A 20001-nucleotide genomic window follows, 5' to 3' on the forward strand; every position below is an offset into this window, starting at 1 on the left:
TGGTCCCTTCTTGTGAGATCACTCACGTCTACTCTCGTCGTCCGAGACCTCCGCCTCCACCTTCACCCGAGTCTTCTTCCTCACTCCTCGGACCTACTCCTGTGGTGGTCCCTCTCTAGATCACTCACGTCTACTCTCGTCATCCGAAAACTCCACCTTCACCTTCACCTTCACCTTCACCGGAGCCTTCTTCCTCACTCCTTGGTCCTGCTCCTGAGTCGCCATCTCGATATGATCTTCGTGATCGTGGTGCTCTACGACCTCCAGAGCGTTGTGGCTTCACTGCTGCTACACTTGTTGAGCCAGCCACTTACCGAGAGGCTGCTGTCCACCCTGACTGGCAGCACGCCATGGCTGAGGAGATTGCTTCTTTGGAGCGCACTGGTACATGGGATCTTGTCCCGTTGCCTTCTCATGTGACTCCTATTACTTGCAAGTGGGTCTATAAGATCAAGACTCGCTCTGATGGCTCCCTTGAGCGCTATAAGGCTCGTCTTGTAGCTCGTGGTTTTCAGCAGGAGCACGGTCGTGATTATGATGAGACTTTTGCACCAGTTGCTCACATGACCACAGTTCGGACTCTTCTCGCTGTTGCCTCTGTCCGACAGTGGTCCATCTCCCAGCTTGATGTCAAGAATGCATTTCTCAATGGTGAGCTCCATGAGGAGGTTTACATGCAGCCACCTCCAGGCTACTCTGTTCCGGATGGCATGGTTTGTCGTCTGCGTCGCTCCCTTTACGGCCTCAAGCAGGCTCCTCGGGCCTGGTTTGAGCGTTTCTCCTCCGTTGTCACTGATGCTTGTTTTCAGCCCAGCGCCCACGATCCCGCTCTCTTTGTCCACACTTCCCCTCGTGGTCACACGCTTCTTCTTCTCTATGTTGATGATATGATCATTACTGGTGATGACTCTCAGTTCATTGACTTTGTGAAGAAGCGTCTTAGTGAAAAATTCTTAATGTCTGATCTGGGTCCTCTTCGTTACTTCCTTGGTCTCGAGGTTTCTTCCACGCCTGATGGCATCTACCTCTCCCAGGAGAAGTACATTTAGGATCGTCTCTCTCGTGCTGCTCTCACCGATCACCGCACAGTTGACACACCCATGGAGCTTGGTGTTCAGTTGCGAGCCACTGATGGTGAGCCTCTTGCCGATCCGACTCGCTACCGGCATATTGTTGGTAGTCTTGTCTACCTTGGGATCACTCGTCCTGACATCTCCCATGCTGTTCACATCCTGAGTCAGTTTGTCTCTGCACCCACCCAACTTCATTACACTCACCTCCTTCGGGTTCTTCGATATTTTCGTGGCACTAGCTCTCGTCGGTTGTTCTTCTCTCGTTCTAGCCCTCTTGAGCTTCAGGCATACTCTGATGCGACCTGGGCTAGTGATCCTTCTGATCGTCGCTCTCTCTCTGCTTATTGTATCTTCCTTGGGTCCTCCTTGATTGCTTGGAAAACCAAAAAGCTGACAGTGGTTTCTCGTTCAAGTGCTCAGGCTGAGTTGAGGGCTATGGCAGCAGTGACAACTGAGATCACCTGGCTCCAGTGGCTACTTGAGGATTTCGGTGTGATGGCTTCCACACCAACTCCTCTCTCCTTTGATAGTACTGGTGCGATCAGTATTGCTTGGGATCCTGTGAAGCATGAACTCACCAAGCACATCGGTGTTGATGCTTCTTACATGAGATCGCAGGTGCATGATTAGATTGTGGCCCTTCAGTATGTGCCTTCCGAGTTTCAATTGGCGAACTTCTTCACAAAGGCACAGACAAGGGCTCAGCACAGCTACTTCCTCTCCAAACTCAGTGTTGTGGATCCCCCATGAGTTTGAGGGGGGTGTTAGATATATTTGTGCTGTGTGTATCTCTCTTGTATTTCCCTTTAGTTGGAGGGCCTCTTTGCATATTGTACACATGTATATTCTGCCCCTTTGGGCCATGGAATAGATTGAGTTGCTCATTCTAACATGGTAACAGAGCTAAGGCTAGCCTAGGTCCTTCACCGTTGCCGGCGTGCCACCGGCGACCCGCCGTTGAGCAGCCACCGCCGGCCGGCGAAGAGCAGCTCCACCTCTCTTCTTCTTCCTCTCCCCCGCCGCTCCCCCACCCGCGCCTCCGCGCGCACAGGCGCCTCTGCGCGCGCCTCTGCGCGCCCCGGCGGCGCTCGCGCCTCCACGTTCCGGGCCCCGCGCCTCCGCGCCCCGAGGCAGGGGCCGAGCCCTGCTCCTCTGCTCCGCCAGGCCGCCGCTGGGCCTTCGCAGCAGGTGCTCTGCTGCACCCCCGCGCGCGCTGGGCCCCTGGCCGCGGCGCTCTGCTCTGCTGCTCCTCTGCTCCGTCTCCCTGCAGGGGACCCGCGCCGCCGGAGCCCGCGCCGCTCCTGGCCCGCGCGCCTCCTGGATCCACTGGGCCTGGGCCCCGCCTGTGCCTCCGTGCGCCTCCGTGCGTCCCGCGCCTCCGCCCGCCTAGTGCCAGCCCGAGCCTCCTCCACCGCCGGCCCGGCTCCTCCGCCGGCGCACCGCCCGACCGCCTGCCCGGATCCACGCCTGCACGGCGTGTTTTCCGCCTGATCTGCTCGTCTCCGCGCGGCCCCGCCCCTGCGACACCCCGGCGCGCCTCTGCTCGCGGGCCTACGCTCCAGCGCTCCCACGCTCGAGCCCTCGCTGCTTCACTCCCCTGCTCGAGTCCCTGCTCTGCTCTCGCCTCCCAGCTCTTAAAAAAAAGGTACAGAGTGAGCTCAGCAGTTCTGGTCTCGGTGATGGCCTCTTCCACCACTGTCTCTGGCTCTGCCCTAGAGCAAGAGCTGCTCACGTTGTTCCGCCGTCTCAATTTAGCTGTTTCTGCTCGTGCTTCTAATTTAACACCATTGCATCCTTACCAAGACACATCGTCTCAATGGTTCCTGGATTCTGGTGCTTCATTTCATGACTCCAGATTCTACCCAGCTGTCTTCCTTGTCCTCTCTTGATCACCCTCTCGTTGTTCAGACAGCTGACGGCACCTCTCTTCCTGTTACTGGAAGGGGTGTTCTCTCAACATCTTCCTTTCATGTGCCTACAGTTTCACATGTTCCTAACCTCACTATGCAGCTGATGTCTGCTGGCCAGATCACTGATCATGGATGTCGGATCATTCTTGAGTCAGACTCTTGTTGTGTTCAGGATATTCGCACGGGCCTTCTTGTGGGGACTGGGCCTCGGCGTCATGACTCTCAGCTTCTTTGGGAGCTTGACTGGCTTCTCCTTCCCTCGTCCACTGTGGCGAGTCCCTCGTCCACCTCACCTACCCCTGTGGTTGCCGCTTCTGCTACTGCACCTACCTTTGCTCAGTGGCATCATCGCCTTGGCCATCTCTCTGGTTTGAGGCTTTCCACTCTTGTGGGCCGTGGTGTATTAGGTCCTATATCTGGTGATGCCGCACTTCATTGTATGGGTTGCAAACTCGGTAAACAGTTGCAACTCCCTTATCCATCGAGTGATTCTGTATCGCAACGTCCTTTTGATCTCATTCACTCTGATGTATGGGGTCTGCTCCTTTTGTCTCCAAAGGGGTCACTCCTATTACATCATTTTCATCGATGATTATTCACGGTTTACCTGGATCTATCTTATGTCCTCTCGTGGCCAGTTTCTGTCTATCTACCAGCAATTTGCCACTATGATTCGCGCACTCAGTATGATTCTTCCATTCGTGCATTTCGTGCTGATTCTGCTGGTGAGTACATCTCTGCTGCGCATCGCCGCTTCCTTGCAGACTAGGGTACCCTTCCTCAATTTTCTTGTCATGGTGCCCATGCTCAGAATGGTGCTGCCGAACGCAAGCATCGTCACATTCTTGAGACTGCTCGTGCTTTACTACTCTCCTCTGAGCTTCCACCTCACTTCTGGGCTGAGGCTGTCTCTACGGCTGTTTTTCTCATCAATAGACAGCCTTCGTCCGTTCTTCAGTGCTGTACCCCGTATGAGCGCTTGTTTGGCCTTCCACCCAACTACAGTCGTCTTCGTTGCTTTGGGTGTGCCTGCTTTGTCCTACTCCCTCCTCGTGAGCGCACCAAGCTAACTGCTCAATCAGTTGAGTGCGTTTTTCTTGGGTAAAGTACGGAGCACAAGGGTTATCGTTGCTACGACCCTGTTGCTCGTCGGATGAGGATCTCTCGGGATGTCACTTTTGATGAATCCCGCCCTTATTACCCTCGTTCCTCCTCCAGCTCCTCTTCCACTTCCGTGGAGTTATCTCCTTCCTGACTCTTCCTGATGAGTCTTTTCCGCTGCTCCCTCTATAGTTGTCCACCTCCTCCTGAGCCTTCTCAGTTGCTCTTTGGGGCCCCTTCCGTCGAGGCTCCTCCTTCCCCTCTTGTGTCTTCTCCGCTGCCACTTAGTCCCACTCCACCTCCACCTCCACCCGAGTCGTCTTCCTCACTCCTCGGACCTACTCCTGTGATGGTCCCTTCTTGTGAGATCACTCACGTCTACTCTCGTCGTCCGAGACCTCCGCCTCCACCTTCACCCGAGTCTTCTTCCTCACTCCTCGGACCTACTCCTGTGGTGGTCCCTCTCTAGATCACTCACGTCTACTCTCGTCATCCGAAAACTCCACCTTCACCTTCACCTTCACCTTCACCGGAGCCTTCTTCCTCACTCCTTGGTCCTGCTCCTGAGTCGCCATCTCGATATGATCTTCGTGATCGTGGTGCTCTACGACCTCCAGAGCGTTGTGGCTTCACTGCTGCTACACTTGTTGAGCCAGCCACTAACCGAGAGGCTGCTGTCCACCCTGACTGGCAGCACGCCATGGCTGAGGAGATTGCTTCTTTGGAGCGCACTGGTACATGGGATCTTGTCCCGTTGCCTTCTCATGTGACTCCTATTACTTGCAAGTGGGTCTATAAGATCAAGACTCGCTCTGATGGCTCCCTTGAGCGCTATAAGGCTCGTCTTGTAGCTCGTGGTTTTCAGCAGGAGCACGGTCGTGATTATGATGAGACTTTTGCACCAGTTGCTCACATGACCACAGTTCGGACTCTTCTCGCTGTTGCCTCTGTCCGACAGTGGTCCATCTCCCAGCTTGATGTCAAGAATGCATTTCTCAATGGTGAGCTCCATGAGGAGGTTTACATGCAGCCACCTCCAGGCTACTCTGTTCCGGATGGCATGGTTTGTCGTCTGCGTCGCTCCCTTTACGGCCTCAAGCAGGCTCCTCGGGCCTGGTTTGAGCGTTTCTCCTCCGTTGTCACTGATGCTTGTTTTCAGCCCAGCGCCCACGATCCCGCTCTCTTTGTCCACACTTCCCCTCGTGGTCACACGCTTCTTCTTCTCTATGTTGATGATATGATCATTACTGGTGATGACTCTCAGTTCATTGACTTTGTGAAGAAGCGTCTTAGTGAAAAATTCTTAATGTCTGATCTGGGTCCTCTTCGTTACTTCCTTGGTCTCGAGGTTTCTTCCACGCCTGATGGCATCTACCTCTCCCAGGAGAAGTACATTTAGGATCGTCTCTCTCGTGCTGCTCTCACCGATCACCGCACAGTTGACACACCCATGGAGCTTGGTGTTCAGTTGCGAGCCACTGATGGTGAGCCTCTTGCCGATCCGACTCGCTACCGGCATCTTGTTGGTAGTCTTGTCTACCTTGGGATCACTCATCCTGACATCTCCCATGCTGTTCACATCCTGAGTCAGTTTGTCTCTGCACCCACCCAACTTCATTACACTCACCTCCTTCGGGTTCTTCGATATTTTCGTGGCACTAGCTCTCGTCGGTTGTTCTTCTCTCGTTCTAGCCCTCTTGAGCTTCAGGCATACTCTGATGCGACCTGGGCTAGTGATCCTTCTGATCGTCGCTCTCTCTCTGCTTATTGTATCTTCCTTGGGTCCTCCTTGATTGCTTGGAAAACCAAAAAGCTAACAGTGGTTTCTCGTTCAAGTGCTCAGGCTGAGTTGAGGGCTATGGCAGCAGTGACAACTGAGATCACCTGGCTCCAGTGGCTACTTGAGGATTTCGGTGTGATGGCTTCTACACCAACTCCTCTCTCCTTTGATAGTACTGGTGCGATCAGTATTGCTTGGGATCCTGTGAAGCATGAACTCACCAAGCACATCGGTGTTGATGCTTCTTACATGAGATCGCAGGTGCATGATTAGATTGTGGCCCTTCAGTATGTGCCTTCCGAGTTTCAATTGGCGAACTTCTTCACAAAGGCACAGACAAGGGCTCAGCACAGCTACTTCCTCTCCAAACTCAGTGTTGTGGATCCCCCATGAGTTTGAGGGGGGGGTGTTAGATATATTTGTGCTGTGTGTATCTCTCTTGTATTTCCCTTTAGTTGAAGGGCCTCTTTGCATATTGTACACATGTATATTCTGCCCCTTTGGGCCATGGAATAGATTGAGTTGCTCATTCTAACAGTTATAAGCAACTAATAATGATACAGCAAAAAAACAGTAGTATAATAGTGAACATCTATGTGTTAACAAGCTCAGGAGGAACTAAGGTGCAAGTATACCTGTTTTTTTTTCATATTTGGACCCTTTAAATGCCATCAGCATAAAGTTGATTTCAAAGTTCATGCAAGGGCCAACTGTGAGGCACAAAAACTCTTACCCATTTCCACCATCCACCGCTGGTGTAAGGTAAGAATGATTAAGTGAGTAGAGTGTGGCAACACAGACTGTCCATGTTATCTAGTCGTCCGACTAATCGCGATTAGTCGCGATTAGTCAGGCTTATCGGTCCGGTGACCCTGATAAGGGACACCGAGTAGGTCTGGGCGACTAGTTTTCTAGTCGTCCGACTAGTCGTCGACTAGTCGCGATTAGTCGCACGATCAGGTTGTAAAACGATCAGACTTGAGATTGTTTTGTGGGCTGTTTGAGTTGTGGGCCTCGGCCGGTGATGAGCTGGCAAGGTGGCCCATTAGATTTTTGGTATATAGAGGCTGAGAGACAGGAATATGGACTATGGAACAGGAACACAGAGTTCTGGACAGTTCACAATTCATCTCTCACAAATAAGTGAAAAATCGACTATTATTGTTGCCTTCATACTTGCTTTTTATTAAGTAATATGTAGTACATATATCATATCGGTCCTGGGACACATAGGACGACTAGGCAGACGACTAGGACCGACTAAGCTCGACTAATCGGCCTGATCGACGACTAATCGCGACTAGTCGTTTGATCGGTCCCATGGCGACTAGGTTCGACTAGATGATTTGAAAACATGGCAGACTGCAATCCTTTTCAATCACAATAAATGTCATGATTTCTGAAAAGGAACTCCAGCACTCTTCAAGCTCCCAAATTACCATTTCATTGGTATGTACCATGGATGCTTGAGATGTGAAAAAACTACATACAAGGTCAACCCCAAAAGAATAAGTCCTCCTATTTTAAAACTTCCTAGCAATGAAGACACAGATAGACTGTACAAAAGTATGTCTCCTGAAAAAACAACAGCAGCAGGGTTTCACAATCACAGAAATCTGAAACCAATAAATGAAAACATGAAATTAACCATACAAATGTGCCTAGCGGGATATATTGCATGACCACTAACCGGAACTAGTAATCTGAAAGGCTTATGAATATAGATTGGGATTGTTCAAATAATAACCCTCCACCAACCAGGACTAGTAATTTGGAAGTGTAAAGCTCATTAAGAATATCCTACAGCTCATCCTTAAAAATGCTACAGCTATTATTTTCTACCTGAATCCAAGTAAGCTAACTCTCTACAGCACCACAACCAAGGGCAACATATTTAATGAATATCGAATTGAGCTTTGTAGGTTCACAAGATTTGATCAAACCTTCACTGCTTTTTCCAGTATAGCTCCCTAATGGTTCTCAAATGGATCCAGCATATTAAAGAGTTGGATCATTCAGAATATGAGTCATCAACATTGGTCTCTTCATCTACAGAGGTAGCTCCCTCACGGTTCTTAAACAGAGCAACATGCTTCTGGTAGTCTTCAAGCTCCTTCTCCAGCTTCTCAATAAATTGGCTGGTATGTTCAAGAGATTGTTCATACCTATATTTCTCCAATGCCTACAAACAGATGTCCGCATTAAATAAACTGAGCACATTGAGTGGTGTTGTAGTTAAAGAAAAAAGTAAAATATAGGAAGCACTAAATAAGAATATATATTTGGACATCAAACTGCACAGGCTACAACAGCACAGAACTAATTTGACTTGCCTTCTGCTTCGAAAGAGTATCAGGAGGTGACATGACCTTTGGCTGCACATAGTTCTTCCCTCGATAAAATATAATGGTATTATCAGGTTTTATATCAATGACTGTGCCTTTGCTGAGCCTTGTTAGTTCTTCGGCATACTCATACACTTGGCCAGGCTGACAGGGCTTGCAAACCACCTTCACGGTCTCATGCTTCTTCCAATGGAGGTGCATGTTGAGAACCACACCACCAAAAACCCCTCTCCTCCCAACGGGAACATAGTTCTTCTTCTTCTCTCCAGTTCGCTTGAGGTAAAACTTCTCCTCCTCAGTCAAAATCTCAGGGTCATGAACTGGTTCCGGTGTCCTTGGGACCTCATACTTCCTCAGCTTCTCAATCAGCCATTCCTCCTTTCTCTTAGCCTGAATTTCAACGAAACAAACTGTTAACGCACACATTAATACTATCAAATCATCGAATCCAATGGCAAGAGAACTGAAATAATGCACCAGCATTTAGTGGGAAGTTCAGACCTTTTCAAGCTTGTACCTGATCCTAACTTCGGGATTGGGGGACTTCATCTTCTTCTTGGCCTTGAGACGGTACCACTTGAGCTGATTGACCTTGGCCTTCCTGGACATTTTCTTCTTCTTCGGCGGCTGCTGCATCCGCCCCGCCTTCTGCTTCGCCCCTTCCGAGTGGCCGACCGCGAACCTGGCGAACCCACCGTCCGTGTCCAGCCTAACCGCCGTGCTCCCGCACCTCACGGGCTGGCGAAAGCACCGCCACCAGCTCCAGCCGCGCGCCTCCGGTCCAGACCCACCGCACGGACACACCAACATGGCGGCAGGAGACGACGGAGCCGAGCCAAGCATTCGATCCCACGAACCACTGATCAACAAGCAGCCAGTTCAGCACGGAGATTCGACTAACCACGAAACCAGCGGTTAGACCCACGAGCGGCGAGGCAACGAACCTCGTGGAGGCCAGAGGCGCGGAGGAGCGAACGGGGCCCCGCCGCAGGATCTGCGCCGCTAACGCCGCCATGGCGACGGGCCCTCGAGCGGCCGCCGCAGCGAGCAGGGAGGATGGGGGACACCGCCGGTCGCCCAGGGTTCTAGGCTAGGCCCCGAAGCGAGAGAGGTGGGTGGCTGCTAGTGCTAGTCGGGCGGCGAGGGCCCGAGCGGCCGCCGCGGCGGCGACGGCGGAGGGGGGCAGTGGAGTGGCGGTGGCGCGGCGTCCGGCGGGGGGCCATGGGCCTCTAAACATATGATGATGGGCTTCCTCTAGATGCCCAGATGGGCCAGACTGTACAGGCTCGGCCCAGCCCAGCCCGGTTGAGACACTAGGACATGGCGACTTGGCGAGGCGACGAGAGGTGTGACGGGGGATTGGTCGCGGATCCTATACATCTTCCAAAGATTTTTTTCCTCCCTCACCATTCAGTGTTTGAGATTCGTGCAATGTGCCCCGAGCTGTCCAATTTGATGCGCCGAGCCTTTAACCGTTCTGCTTCCTTTTTTCGTTCTGTTTGAGGTCATTTTGCCGTCGCATCTCCTGCTGTGTTCTTCGAGGAGGCGGAGAAGAGTCTGGGCTAGGGTTTGGCGGCGGCGGATGTGTTCTGCAGATCGATGATTTCATTCTAGTTTCCTCGGTCCTTTCCAGTGAGTATTCATTGTCTATGCTCCCTGCATGTTTGTTCTTCGTTTCATCTCTTGGCCTCGTCTCCATCCTTCTTAACTTTGTGGATGATTTCGTCGCTTCTCCTGCCGTGTTCTTCGAGGAGGCGGAGAAGAGTCTGGGCTAGGGTTTGGCGGCGGCGGATGTGTTCTGCAGATCGATGATTTCATTTTAGTTTCCTCGGTCCTTTCCAGTGAGTATTCATTGTCTATCCTCCCTGCATGTTTGTTCTTCGTTTCATCCCTTGGCCTCGTCACCATCCTTCTTAACTTTGTAGATGATTTCTGGTTGGGTAGGTTCTTCAATTCTCTTTTTGTTGTTTGAGGCGTGGTGATGGCTCCTAAACGACGACGAGCCTTGGGAGAGTCTAGTTCCCGTGGTTCTCCGGATTTAACATCTGCTACTCGCACAGTGAAGAGGCGTCGTTCTTGTCGAGTGGCTACCGAGAGATCGAGGAAAGTGGACTTGATTGATGAGGTTTGTAAAATGTTTCGGCTAATCTAGTTAAATGTTTGGCTAATTTCTAAATCTGGGTAAATATTTCGATTGCTTTCTGCTTGTTTGGATTTTTATTCAAGTTTTGTAAAATGGTTTTGTCACATCTACACTTGTATGGACAACTGGATTATAATATAGTTATGTTCTATGATGAAATTAAAATTGAGATAGGAGGCACATAAAGTTTATTGGCATATTCCTGTTGATTCTTTCCTTAATTACTCTTTGTAATGATATTTGTTGATTACCTGAAATTGTTATGTTTTCCTTCGTATTCCTAGCTTCTTGAATTATTTGAAATGACATAATCTTGTTGAATGTTTCTTTAAGTGTAATTTGTTTCTCCTCAAACTATCTGTCTTACTTATGAATATGTGTTTCCTTAATTTATGTTATGTTTTATGTAGTCTGATGAGGATGGGGATGGGAAGCATATTAAGTCAAGATGGTCTACTGCTCGTGTCGCTAGATTTATCAAAAATCTGCTTCCTGTTCAGAAGGGTTTCATTGAGAAACATGGATTTGGATTTCTATTTGATATCAAGAGTTTCAGAGTTCCAGTTAAATTTCTTGAGTGGGTTATGTCTAATACTTATGCTACTTCGTATGAGTTCACGCTGAAAAACAAGACAATTAGATTTACTAAGGAAATGGTTGTCAAAGTTCTAGGTATTCCATCTGGAACTATGCAAGTAGAAGTTGATAGTTTTGATTTTGAGATAGAGGCACTTGTCGAACAGTTCAAATCTGAATACAAGGATGGCAAATCATATCCAATAAGCAAGTGCATTCAATTGATGAGTCAGGAAGAAGATGAAATAACATTTATGAGGCACTTTATGTTTTTTTTTATATCCACCATTCTTATGCCTGGCAAATCTAATACCTTATGTGTTGAGTATTTATACTCCTTGGTTGATCATGAGCTGTTACCAAAACTGGACTGGGCTGATGAAATCTTGCATGTCATTATGCATGAAGTACACCGCTTTCACCAGTTGAGGGATAGTCTTGGAAATGATGTTGCTTTGAAACACTTTTATATGGAGGGATGCTTACCATTGCTGGCTGTAAGTATTTCTATTCTTATTCAATGTTTATACATTTTTATAGTTTTGATAATGTTATCTGCTTTTCTTCATTTTTCAGATTTTGTATGCTGATTTCTTGGATTTGCCACAACATAGTACATATGTCCACAGCTTGAGCTATGGTGTGCCTAGGATTTGCAACTTATCTTCAAGTGATTTTGATTTCATCATGGAAATCGATAGGAACAACCATGCTCGCCCTCATGTTTACGGAATGCGATCAGTAGGTGTCCATGACTTATGCAATATTTACGTTACTTAGATTTAATATTGTGCAATATCTATTCTAACTTTTCTATGTTCCTTATTCAACATTTATTTGGTTGTTTTCAGTTTCGAGATATAACACAGACTCCATATTACACAGCTCGGCCTGTTGACCGTGATTTGCCACCCATTGTAAGTTTGTTTTTCCTTATCTCCATTCATGTTCCTTACATTATTAGAGTTCTATTCTTCTTCTTTTTGGCTTTCTCATTATCATTTTTTTTCTTTTTAGGCACTTCACGCTGATGTGCAGCGTTTAGTTGCAAAGCAAAAGGCTTTGTGGAAGGATGATTTAACTTTTCTGCAATCAAGTTTTAATCAAGCTCTTGATAATCGAGTTCGTGGCTTTACATCTGAATTCAATAATATGTATAAGTCAAAGTTACAGGAAATTGAAGCCCTTAAGCGTTCTGTGGAAAATCTAAAATCTTCAATTCCTTCTTGTTCTAAAGGTAGTTGGTTCATTGCTATCCCTTCTAATTCATGTTTGCTCATTGTATATTATTGCTAAAACATATTCTTTTTTGAAAAAGGTTCAACCCAACCTGCTCAAGATGTGTCTGGCATTGCTGCATCACATCGTCACCCTTCTGAATTTCATGATACTATTCCTCAATCATATGCTGCTGCTCATAATGTTTTATCAGATGTTACTCCTATTGAAGTTCGTCATTCTTCGCCTCAACTTCATGAACAGATTCCTGAAGAATCAGATAATGAAGAGAGCATTAATTCTGGAAATGTAAATGGTTCCTTTCATGACCATGATGTTCCATTATATGGTCAAGTACCATATGTTTCTATCAATGTTCAGTCAACTGGTAATGTCCATGGTCGTTTTTGGGTTAATAGTCAATCTCCATGTTCCTCTTATAGTAATCAAGATTGCCATATTCATTTAGGAAAATCAGATGGCTCAAAGGGTAATGCTCATGATCATGATACTCAGTTTCATTATTCAAGTTCTCGTGATCAACCTAAGAATGAAGTTCAATCCGATTTAAATTCTTATCTTTCTCGTGATTCAGTCCCTGATCCCAATATAGATAAATCTACAATTGGTGGTTCTTTTGAAGATGCAAATGAAATCTTAAATGGCCTCCACATCAACACGTCTGGACATGTTTCCAATTTATTGGCTCAACAAATCTCTCCTATCAGTTCTCCTAATATTTCAGCTGGCATTAATATTGCTATGAGTTATGCTTCTCCGACAATTGCTTCAACATTTGGTGAGATTAAATTCTACACCCTGTGCTTAAAATGACTAGTTCTTGTACTCTGTTCACATTATTTAATTTTTTTTATTCCATTCAGCTCCTCCTATACTCAACACGACCTCAAGCTTTGGTCCAAGTACAATAGACTTGAAAAATAGAAAGAAGAGGAAGGTTGGAGAAGCCATTGTCCAACCACTTCCTGCTCTAGTTGTCAAAGTTGATGACCAGACTGAAAATTTCTATAAGAATTATGTTTGTAGCAATGGTGTCAAATATGCAAAGTTCAAGAAAAAGTTAGTGCTCTTTGTCATATTAATTTGCATTTCCAATAAAATAATAAAATATCAAAAAATTATTAACTTATATTCGTTTTTTTTTTGCAGTGCTCCTTTTGTCAAAGTTGATGATATGGAGGTTTCTTATCAGGAGTTTCAGGAATCTCTAAAGAAGTATAGAGATATCACAGATACTTTAATGTCATTTTACTGTTCTATTTTCAATGGTAAACCAATGAAGTACTTGTTTGACAAGTCTGATCGCAAGAAAATTGCACTATCTCCATCTCTTGCAGTATAATCACTGCTTTGGCCTTGTTTCTTACTATCTTTGTTTTATTAGTGTGTTTTAGTTTCTACAATACAATTCTAATAATTACTCATTTTCCCAGAAAAAGTTGCTTGTTAGCCCTTCTGTATTTCAATCCAGTGCTTGCATTGCTGAGATTAAGAAAGCTCATGAACTTCTATCAATAACCACTGCTGATCTGGTTAGTATAAATCTATGTAATCGCTTCCCCCTGATTCATTTCATGGCAATTTTTCATTTCTTAAGTTTTTTTATTTTCTTCTGCAGATATTTTTCCCTGTCATAGTTCAGCGTCATTGGGTTCTGATTTGTGTTAATCTTCTCTACAAGACAATCAATTTCTTTGATTCTGTGAAAATCACGTCTGATCATGATGTTGTTCGTATGACTCAAAACCTTGTATGGTTTTCTATCCCATCTGATTTTAATCAATGTTTAAGTATTATAAACTATGTTGTGTATAAAATATTAATTGTTTTATTGTTCTAGGCCACAAATTTTACAACTGCATGCTTCGAGGCAAATATTTCTACTCAAGGTTTCAAGCATTTCAAGCCATATTCACCTCCTAGCTATCCTTGCGAAGCTGTAGTGTATGTACTAAACCTTTTTACTGAAGGTTTAAGCAAATTTTTCTACTCAATGTTTAATAATTGGTCTTCAAATATATGCAGTAATGAAACTCGTCGAGCTGTAAGTCTTGACTGTGGATTCTACTGTATTCTCTACATGGATTGTTTTGATGGTTTAAATGTCAGAGAATTTGACCAGGTTTGTCATTAAATTATTTCATTTCATCTGTTGAATAACATAGATCAAAGTTCATTCAATTTTCCATTTTTTTTGTGATTTCAGCTTGTTGTGGCAGAGTACCGGAAAATAGTTGCATACAAGATTTTCTACTCTCCACTGAACATGTATTCCCGTATGTTACCAGAGACTGAGTTAGCTGCATAGTCTTCCTACTATATAACTTTAGTGCAACTGGGGTTTTATCTCTTGTACATATTCTTAGTGCTCATCTTAGCTTTGGTTATGTAATGCTATAGAGTATAGCCTATCTTTTGCTTCCCCTGGACTTCTCCATTGAAAGTGATGTTGGCGGTGTAATGGCAGACTGCTGTTGTCTGGGATGTTATCTCGTGCACGTATTCTTAGTGCTGTTTTAGGGTTCAGCCAGTGGTGTTGGTTATGTAATGCTACAAAACATGGCTTATCCATGCTTCCTTAGATTTGTCCACTGCAAGTGCTGTTTGCTCATCCAATACTAGATAACATGGCTTCTCCTTGCTTGTCTATACTTTCTGGTTTATCGTGTATTTACTGTAGTATTAATGCTATTTCCTTATACATGTTCTTTGTCACGGTTGTGGTTACGCTCTCCATATTTTATTCGACAATTATTTTTGTTGACTTCAACATTTCAATTAGGGTACTTCAACATTTTGCTATCTTCTTTTCAACAAAACTGTGAATTCTGTTCTACATTAACAAATGCACATTTTAAATTTCATACGTTAATTACCAACCGTTTTTAAAGTGTTCGTACCGTTACATTACACTTCCTACTACTTCATCTTATTATTGTCTAATAGCGCAAAACATGAATATTAAAATGGTTATGTTGCCCATATGTTTTCATAAGTTTTGTTTCAATCTTTTAAACAATTAGTTTTTCTGATATCAACATTTACATGAAACTACTTCAACATTTTATTATTTCATTATCAACATTTCATTATCTCATTATCAACTTTTTTCCTCAAATTGATAATCATAAATTCTACGCAAGCAACATTCTACAAATTTAAAATTAAACTTTTCCAGCAACTTCGTAGTTTCAGAACAACATTTATATATAACTATTTTCAACATTATAATAATATAGTTCCAATCAAACTTAAAATCACAGACGTTCTGTCGCCAATGAACCAACTATTGAACATCACATATTTTGCAATATTCTACTTCCCCGTTTTGAATAACCAATGTCCTGGTAAGTTGTTTGCAACATTTTTAAATAAGGTATCACAACATTATCATAATACTGTAGCAAATGCACGATCTAAATACTTTATCTATGCCGTCTACTTTCCTTGTTCCTTTTCCTTTGCCTTTTTTTTTCTTTTCCTCCACAGTTGGTTCTGTAGGATGTTTCATGCATTTTCCTTTCGGCACTGATTTGCCTTCACCAATCGGTGGATCCTTCAAAGCATTCTGCTTTTCAACTTCTTGCTGTGTACCTTCTTTTTCTTTCAACATCTTCTCATGAAATCTTTGTAACTCTTCAAGAAATTCCTTGCTTTGTGCAGCATTGTTGCATATATCAGACCATATAGCAGTCACTTTGTTGTTCACCATAGCATATATACTTGCCTTTTGAGCTTTGGTACATCCTGGGTCTTCTATGCATTTCTTTTTCTGCTTCTCAAGCTCTTCTTCTCTGTAGGTTTTTGTCCACCTTCTATTTATGCATGAATCTGGGAGTTTGTTGATTCCAAGCTGAGTAAATAGTCTTAGAATATGATAGCATACCAGACCATCCCTCTGTAACTTGCAACATTCACATTTGAACTCTTGCTTTATTCTATCAACTTCTATGATGAACTTGTCCTTCCAGAACTCGGCATTCTTATAGAAACAATTCTTTACAATTGTGTACTTGTGATCCTTTATGATCTCATTCACTGAGAATGCACTTGAATTGAACAGTTCTTCTTGAAATTTCACAAAAATGTCTCTATTATAAAGTTTTGCTGCATGTCTTTCAATGCGCTGATGTGTGCAATATGTTGGTTCTTTTACTAAACTTGTAAACCTGTTTTCATCCTCCTTGGCAATGCTTTTGCTTCTTGTATTATTTCGAACTGCCTCATGAAATTCTCTATTGTATCTTTAGAAATTACATAATCCTTGAAATATGAGTTTGTGCTCTCACTCCTTGAAGTAGAATGGATGAATGGACACATTGTATCTTTGAAGTATACTGGAACCCACAACTTTCTGAATCTGTACATAAGTTGTAGGTGCTCATTTTTTTCTGCATCATAATCTTGTAGCATTGTTTGCCATCCAGATTCAAATTCTGCTATAGGGAGTGAATCATAAACTAGTTCATTTAGCCTTTTCTCCATCCCTTCTCTGTGCTTTTGGCTCATGAAGCATCCACATTTCTCATGCAGATTTTTCATTATGTGCCAGATGCAAAGCCTATGAATGACATCTGGCATATAATTTGCAATTGCTTTTTTCATTGCTGCATCTTGGTCTGTCATTATTATCTTGGGTTTCTTGCCACTCATAGTCTCAACAAAAGTTCTGAACACCCATTCAAAAGTTTCAGCAGTTTGATCTTCAATTAGAGCACATCCAAATATCACATTCTTCCCATGTCCATTTATTCCCACTATTAGTGCAAAAGGCATGTTATACCTGTTTGTACTAAAAGTTGTATCAAACGATATGAAATCTCCATACAAGTCATAATCCATTCTTCCTCTAGCATCTGTCCAAAATATGCTTCTCACTATGTTTTCTTCATCCATTCTCATAGTATAGTAAAAACCTGGGCTTTCATTCTGCACTTTCTTTAAATAATTTATTGTTGTTTCAATGTCTGAATTTCTTGTTTTGATGCGCTCCTTTTGCTTTAGATTGTCCAAGTTCTTTGTATTGAAGAATACATTTTTGAAACTCCCCTTCAATTCTCTGAATATTGACATGATTTTCATCGGCTTAATTCTTGCACCTTGCAAAATCTTGGAGAATGCTTTCTCATCCTCTGTCGTCCTTTTGTGGTTCAAGAAAAACTTAGTCAGGGAAGGAGAAGACACTACATTGTGATTATTCTCACTGTTGACTTTTGTGAAAACCCATTTTCCATTTATCAGTTTAACTATAACCTTCATCTTGCAACCTGTTTTCAGGATGTAATTCCTTCTTCTTATCCTTTGTGCATTCTCCATAACTTTTGGCTTTCCACTTCTGTTGCATTCTAGTTGGTATGTCTTCTTCAAGTAGTTTGTACCCTTTCTGATTGCATATCCATTTAGGAGCCCATGGACATTGAGATACCTTTGAGCTTCTGTCAGGCTCTCAAACACCATTCCAACAGAAGGTTCAGTAGATTTTTCGACTTCTTCTGGGTTTGGGAATATGTACTCTTGATTTTTAGCTATTATTGATTCATCATCTGACACATTATCCTCATGTACTACTTGTGCAGCATTGTTTGTCATTTCATGACCTTCACTTCCTGTAATCATCACTAAGTCTTCTACTGCTTCATCAAGATTTCCTTGATATGAATCACCTTGATATGAATCAATTCTCAACATTTCTGCAGTATCTTGAATATCTGGCTTGCCACAAATCCTTACTTCCTGCATTTTCACTTTCAGTAACCGCATATCAAAATTTTTCTATGTTAGAATAAAAATCATTTATGTTACACATTTTAAAAATTTGTGCAACTCACATTAACCAACTGCTTCTCTGCAAATTTATGCATCAGGTTTGCCTCTAAGTCATTTTGTTCTTGTATTCCAGAACCCTACAAAATTTTTAGGTTTATTATTTATCACCATCATAATTTAATCTATGTTCATCCTGGCAATTATTGCAATATGGAAGAAATATATGTTCATTTTCAGTATGGAACTAAGAAATGTTACCTGGTTTTGTTCTGATAATTCTCCATAAGCTACATTCACTCTCTCTGTAAGTGAAATTTGTTTTTCCTTACATTGCTCAGCAACCTGCAAATATTTAGCATCAGTTCTTCTAGTTTAGTTCTACAAAATACATATTCAGTACGGATGCTGAATCAGTAGTTTCATATCTACCTGTGATACTTTCTTCTTCAGTTCTTCCTGTCTTTCTTTCATTCTCTTCTGAATTTCTTCCATATTGATTGAAGCGAAATGGTTGTAAAGTATTAATACACAATACATCTTTTTTTATTTCTATCAATTTTACTGTTTATCTTCTTTTTGTCTGTTTTTTTATATGCATATCCATGATGTATTCCATTCTATTTATTTTTGCAGTCCTACTCTACTCGTCACTCAACCTCTTTGTTGCTGTCAGTTATAAGTAATCTGAAACCTGAGGAAAGGGAAATAGTTTCTGATGTTGGATTTGGCAGTCTTTTGGATTTGAAATGCTCATTTACACCAAAAGCACTTGTATCTTGGCTATCATCAAATTTTGATTGCTCTTCCAACGCTATAACTTTGTCAAATGGCTTCTCTTTCAAGTTGACTCCAGATGTAGTGCATAAAGTTCTTGGTATTCCTATTGGTGGAAGAGAAATTGCTTGCAAATCAACATCTGAAGCTTCTGCTATAATGAAAAAGGAAACTAACTGTTCTGGTGACAGTCCCACAATCAATGAACTTGTGGAACTTCTATCATCTCATCCTCATAAAACTCAATTTATCCGTGCATTTTTGTTATTATGTCTATCTTCTTTCTTGTGCCCCACTACTCATGGCCATGCTAGCCCAAGATATTTTTATCTACTGATCGAAATTGATGATATCAAGAGTTTCAACTGATCTCTTTTAGTTTTTGACTGGCTCATCCATTATCTGAAAAGATACCAACATAAGATATCTTTTGGAAAGTCTCCTGCCCTAGGTGGATGTACATTTTTCTTGGTGGTATGTCTGTCTGTTTTTATGTAAATTTCATTTTTTTTACCACATCATAATTATGGTAATGATTTACTTATCTTTATTATTCAGGTTTGCTATCTTGAATTTTTGAAATCACCAGAAATACAAATGGACCTTCATCTTTGTCCGCATTTGAAGTTCTGGACAACTAGTGATGTTACTCTTGCATCTAATCTTGACATGTACCCTATTTTTCCACCTCGATTTGGCAGATTGCATGTATGTACCATGTTACTCTAAATTGTTACTTCCAGCAACCATTATTTCTAATCTTGAAATATTAATATATTTTTAATTAATAGGTGAAGGACATATCGTTGACACCATTTTCTGATATGGAATCATCGTATTGCAAATCCAATGTCAGTTTGAATGCCATGCATGACAATATTTTCAGCAAACCATATTCTCAATTAAAAGAAGGAGTAAGTAATTTATTTATTTTTGCTAATCCAATGTTTTCTTCTATATTGTACTTTTTTTATATTTGTTTTGATCATACTCATTCATGGGTCATTTTAGACAAGAAGAAAACAATCTCAAATAGGTAATTTATTGGTCGTTGGAACTGGTTTTTAAACCTCCAACTTTTGATGATCATGATCTGTCAGTTGATCCATTTATTGAACTTATTAGAGAGATGTCTTATTTAACACTTCCTGATTGCTCTTCTGACTTTGAATGCCCACATCCTGATGAAGAATTTCAACATTTATTTGGATTAGTCGTTGACCAGTTTGTGCCTCTTAAAGATTCTGAACCAGGTATATAGTGCTAATGGTACAGTTTACATTGCTGCCAAACA

The 20001-nt window shown here is 43.1% G+C and overlaps 3 protein-coding genes across 4 annotated transcripts; 1 reads left to right on the forward strand and 2 right to left on the reverse strand.

Annotated features, from left to right (window-relative positions):
- Positions 1 to 6995: 6995 nt before the first annotated feature.
- LOC120703313 (uncharacterized CRM domain-containing protein At3g25440, chloroplastic-like) lies at positions 6996 to 9410 on the reverse strand. 2 transcript variants are annotated; one of them, XR_005686878.1, is made up of 5 exons: positions 9154 to 9410; positions 8711 to 9068; positions 8198 to 8599; positions 7808 to 8046; positions 6996 to 7439 (listed from the first exon to the last, which is right to left on the reverse strand). XR_005686878.1 is itself a non-coding variant. In XM_039987330.1 (4 exons), the coding sequence occupies exons 1-4, from the start codon at positions 9222 to 9224 to the stop codon at positions 7876 to 7878; spliced, it is 1002 nt and encodes a 333-aa protein (XP_039843264.1). In that variant the 5' UTR covers positions 9225 to 9410; the 3' UTR covers positions 7495 to 7875. The 2 variants fall into 2 exon arrangements, 1 of the variants encoding a protein (XP_039843264.1); XM_039987330.1 differs by lacking the exon at positions 6996 to 7439 and having other exon boundaries at positions 7495 to 8046.
- Positions 9411 to 9751: 341 nt separating this feature from the next.
- On the forward strand, positions 9752 to 14816 carry LOC120701966. The gene is made up of 13 exons (XM_039985755.1): positions 9752 to 9841; positions 10154 to 10334; positions 10763 to 11425; positions 11505 to 11669; positions 11780 to 11845; positions 11946 to 12165; positions 13031 to 13226; positions 13317 to 13503; positions 13601 to 13699; positions 13786 to 13917; positions 14008 to 14111; positions 14193 to 14289; positions 14374 to 14816. The coding sequence occupies exons 2-13, from the start codon at positions 10191 to 10193 to the stop codon at positions 14473 to 14475; spliced, it is 2175 nt and encodes a 724-aa protein (XP_039841689.1). The 5' UTR covers positions 9752 to 9841; positions 10154 to 10190; the 3' UTR covers positions 14476 to 14816.
- A 1506-nt stretch (positions 14817 to 16322) lies between these two features.
- Positions 16323 to 18425, reverse strand: LOC120701967 (protein FAR1-RELATED SEQUENCE 5-like). The gene is made up of 4 exons (XM_039985756.1): positions 18363 to 18425; positions 18192 to 18275; positions 17996 to 18070; positions 16323 to 17900 (listed from the first exon to the last, which is right to left on the reverse strand). Exons 1-4 carry the CDS (start codon positions 18423 to 18425, stop codon positions 16323 to 16325), a joined length of 1800 nt encoding a protein of 599 aa, XP_039841690.1.
- Positions 18426 to 20001: the final 1576 nt, after the last annotated feature.

Source organism: Panicum virgatum, chromosome 4K, assembly GCF_016808335.1.
Source record: "Panicum virgatum strain AP13 chromosome 4K, P.virgatum_v5, whole genome shotgun sequence".
In the NCBI taxonomy this organism is placed as follows: Eukaryota; Viridiplantae; Streptophyta; class Magnoliopsida; order Poales; family Poaceae; genus Panicum; species Panicum virgatum.

What these genes read in the sequence shown, in the direction of transcription:
- LOC120703313 (XM_039987330.1), bottom strand. Translation starts at nt 9,224, where the DNA reads ATGGCGGCGTTAGCGGCGCAGATCCTGCGGCGGGGCCCCGTTCGCTCC. An exon ending in TCAGGTACAAGCTTGAAAAG is followed by an intron (nt 8,600 to 8,710) that starts GTCTGAACTTCC and finishes GTTGAAATTCAG; the next exon opens with GCTAAGAGAAAGGAGGAATG. An exon ending in ATACTCTTTCGAAGCAGAAG is followed by an intron (nt 8,047 to 8,197) that starts GCAAGTCAAATT and finishes ATCTGTTTGTAG; the next exon opens with GCATTGGAGAAATATAGGTA.
- LOC120701966 (XM_039985755.1), top strand. Translation starts at nt 10,191, where the DNA reads ATGGCTCCTAAACGACGACGAGCCTTGGGAGAGTCTAGTTCCCGTGGT. An exon ending in GATGCTTACCATTGCTGGCT is followed by an intron (nt 11,426 to 11,504) that starts GTAAGTATTTCT and finishes TTCATTTTTCAG; the next exon opens with ATTTTGTATGCTGATTTCTT. An exon ending in ATGTTTACGGAATGCGATCA is followed by an intron (nt 11,670 to 11,779) that starts GTAGGTGTCCAT and finishes GGTTGTTTTCAG; the next exon opens with TTTCGAGATATAACACAGAC.
- LOC120701967 (XM_039985756.1), bottom strand. Translation starts at nt 18,425, where the DNA reads ATGGAAGAAATTCAGAAGAGAATGAAAGAAAGACAGGAAGAACTGAAG. An exon ending in AATTATCAGAACAAAACCAG is followed by an intron (nt 18,071 to 18,191) that starts GTAACATTTCTT and finishes AAAATTTTGTAG; the next exon opens with GGTTCTGGAATACAAGAACA. An exon ending in CAGAGAAGCAGTTGGTTAAT is followed by an intron (nt 17,901 to 17,995) that starts GTGAGTTGCACA and finishes GTGAAAATGCAG; the next exon opens with GAAGTAAGGATTTGTGGCAA.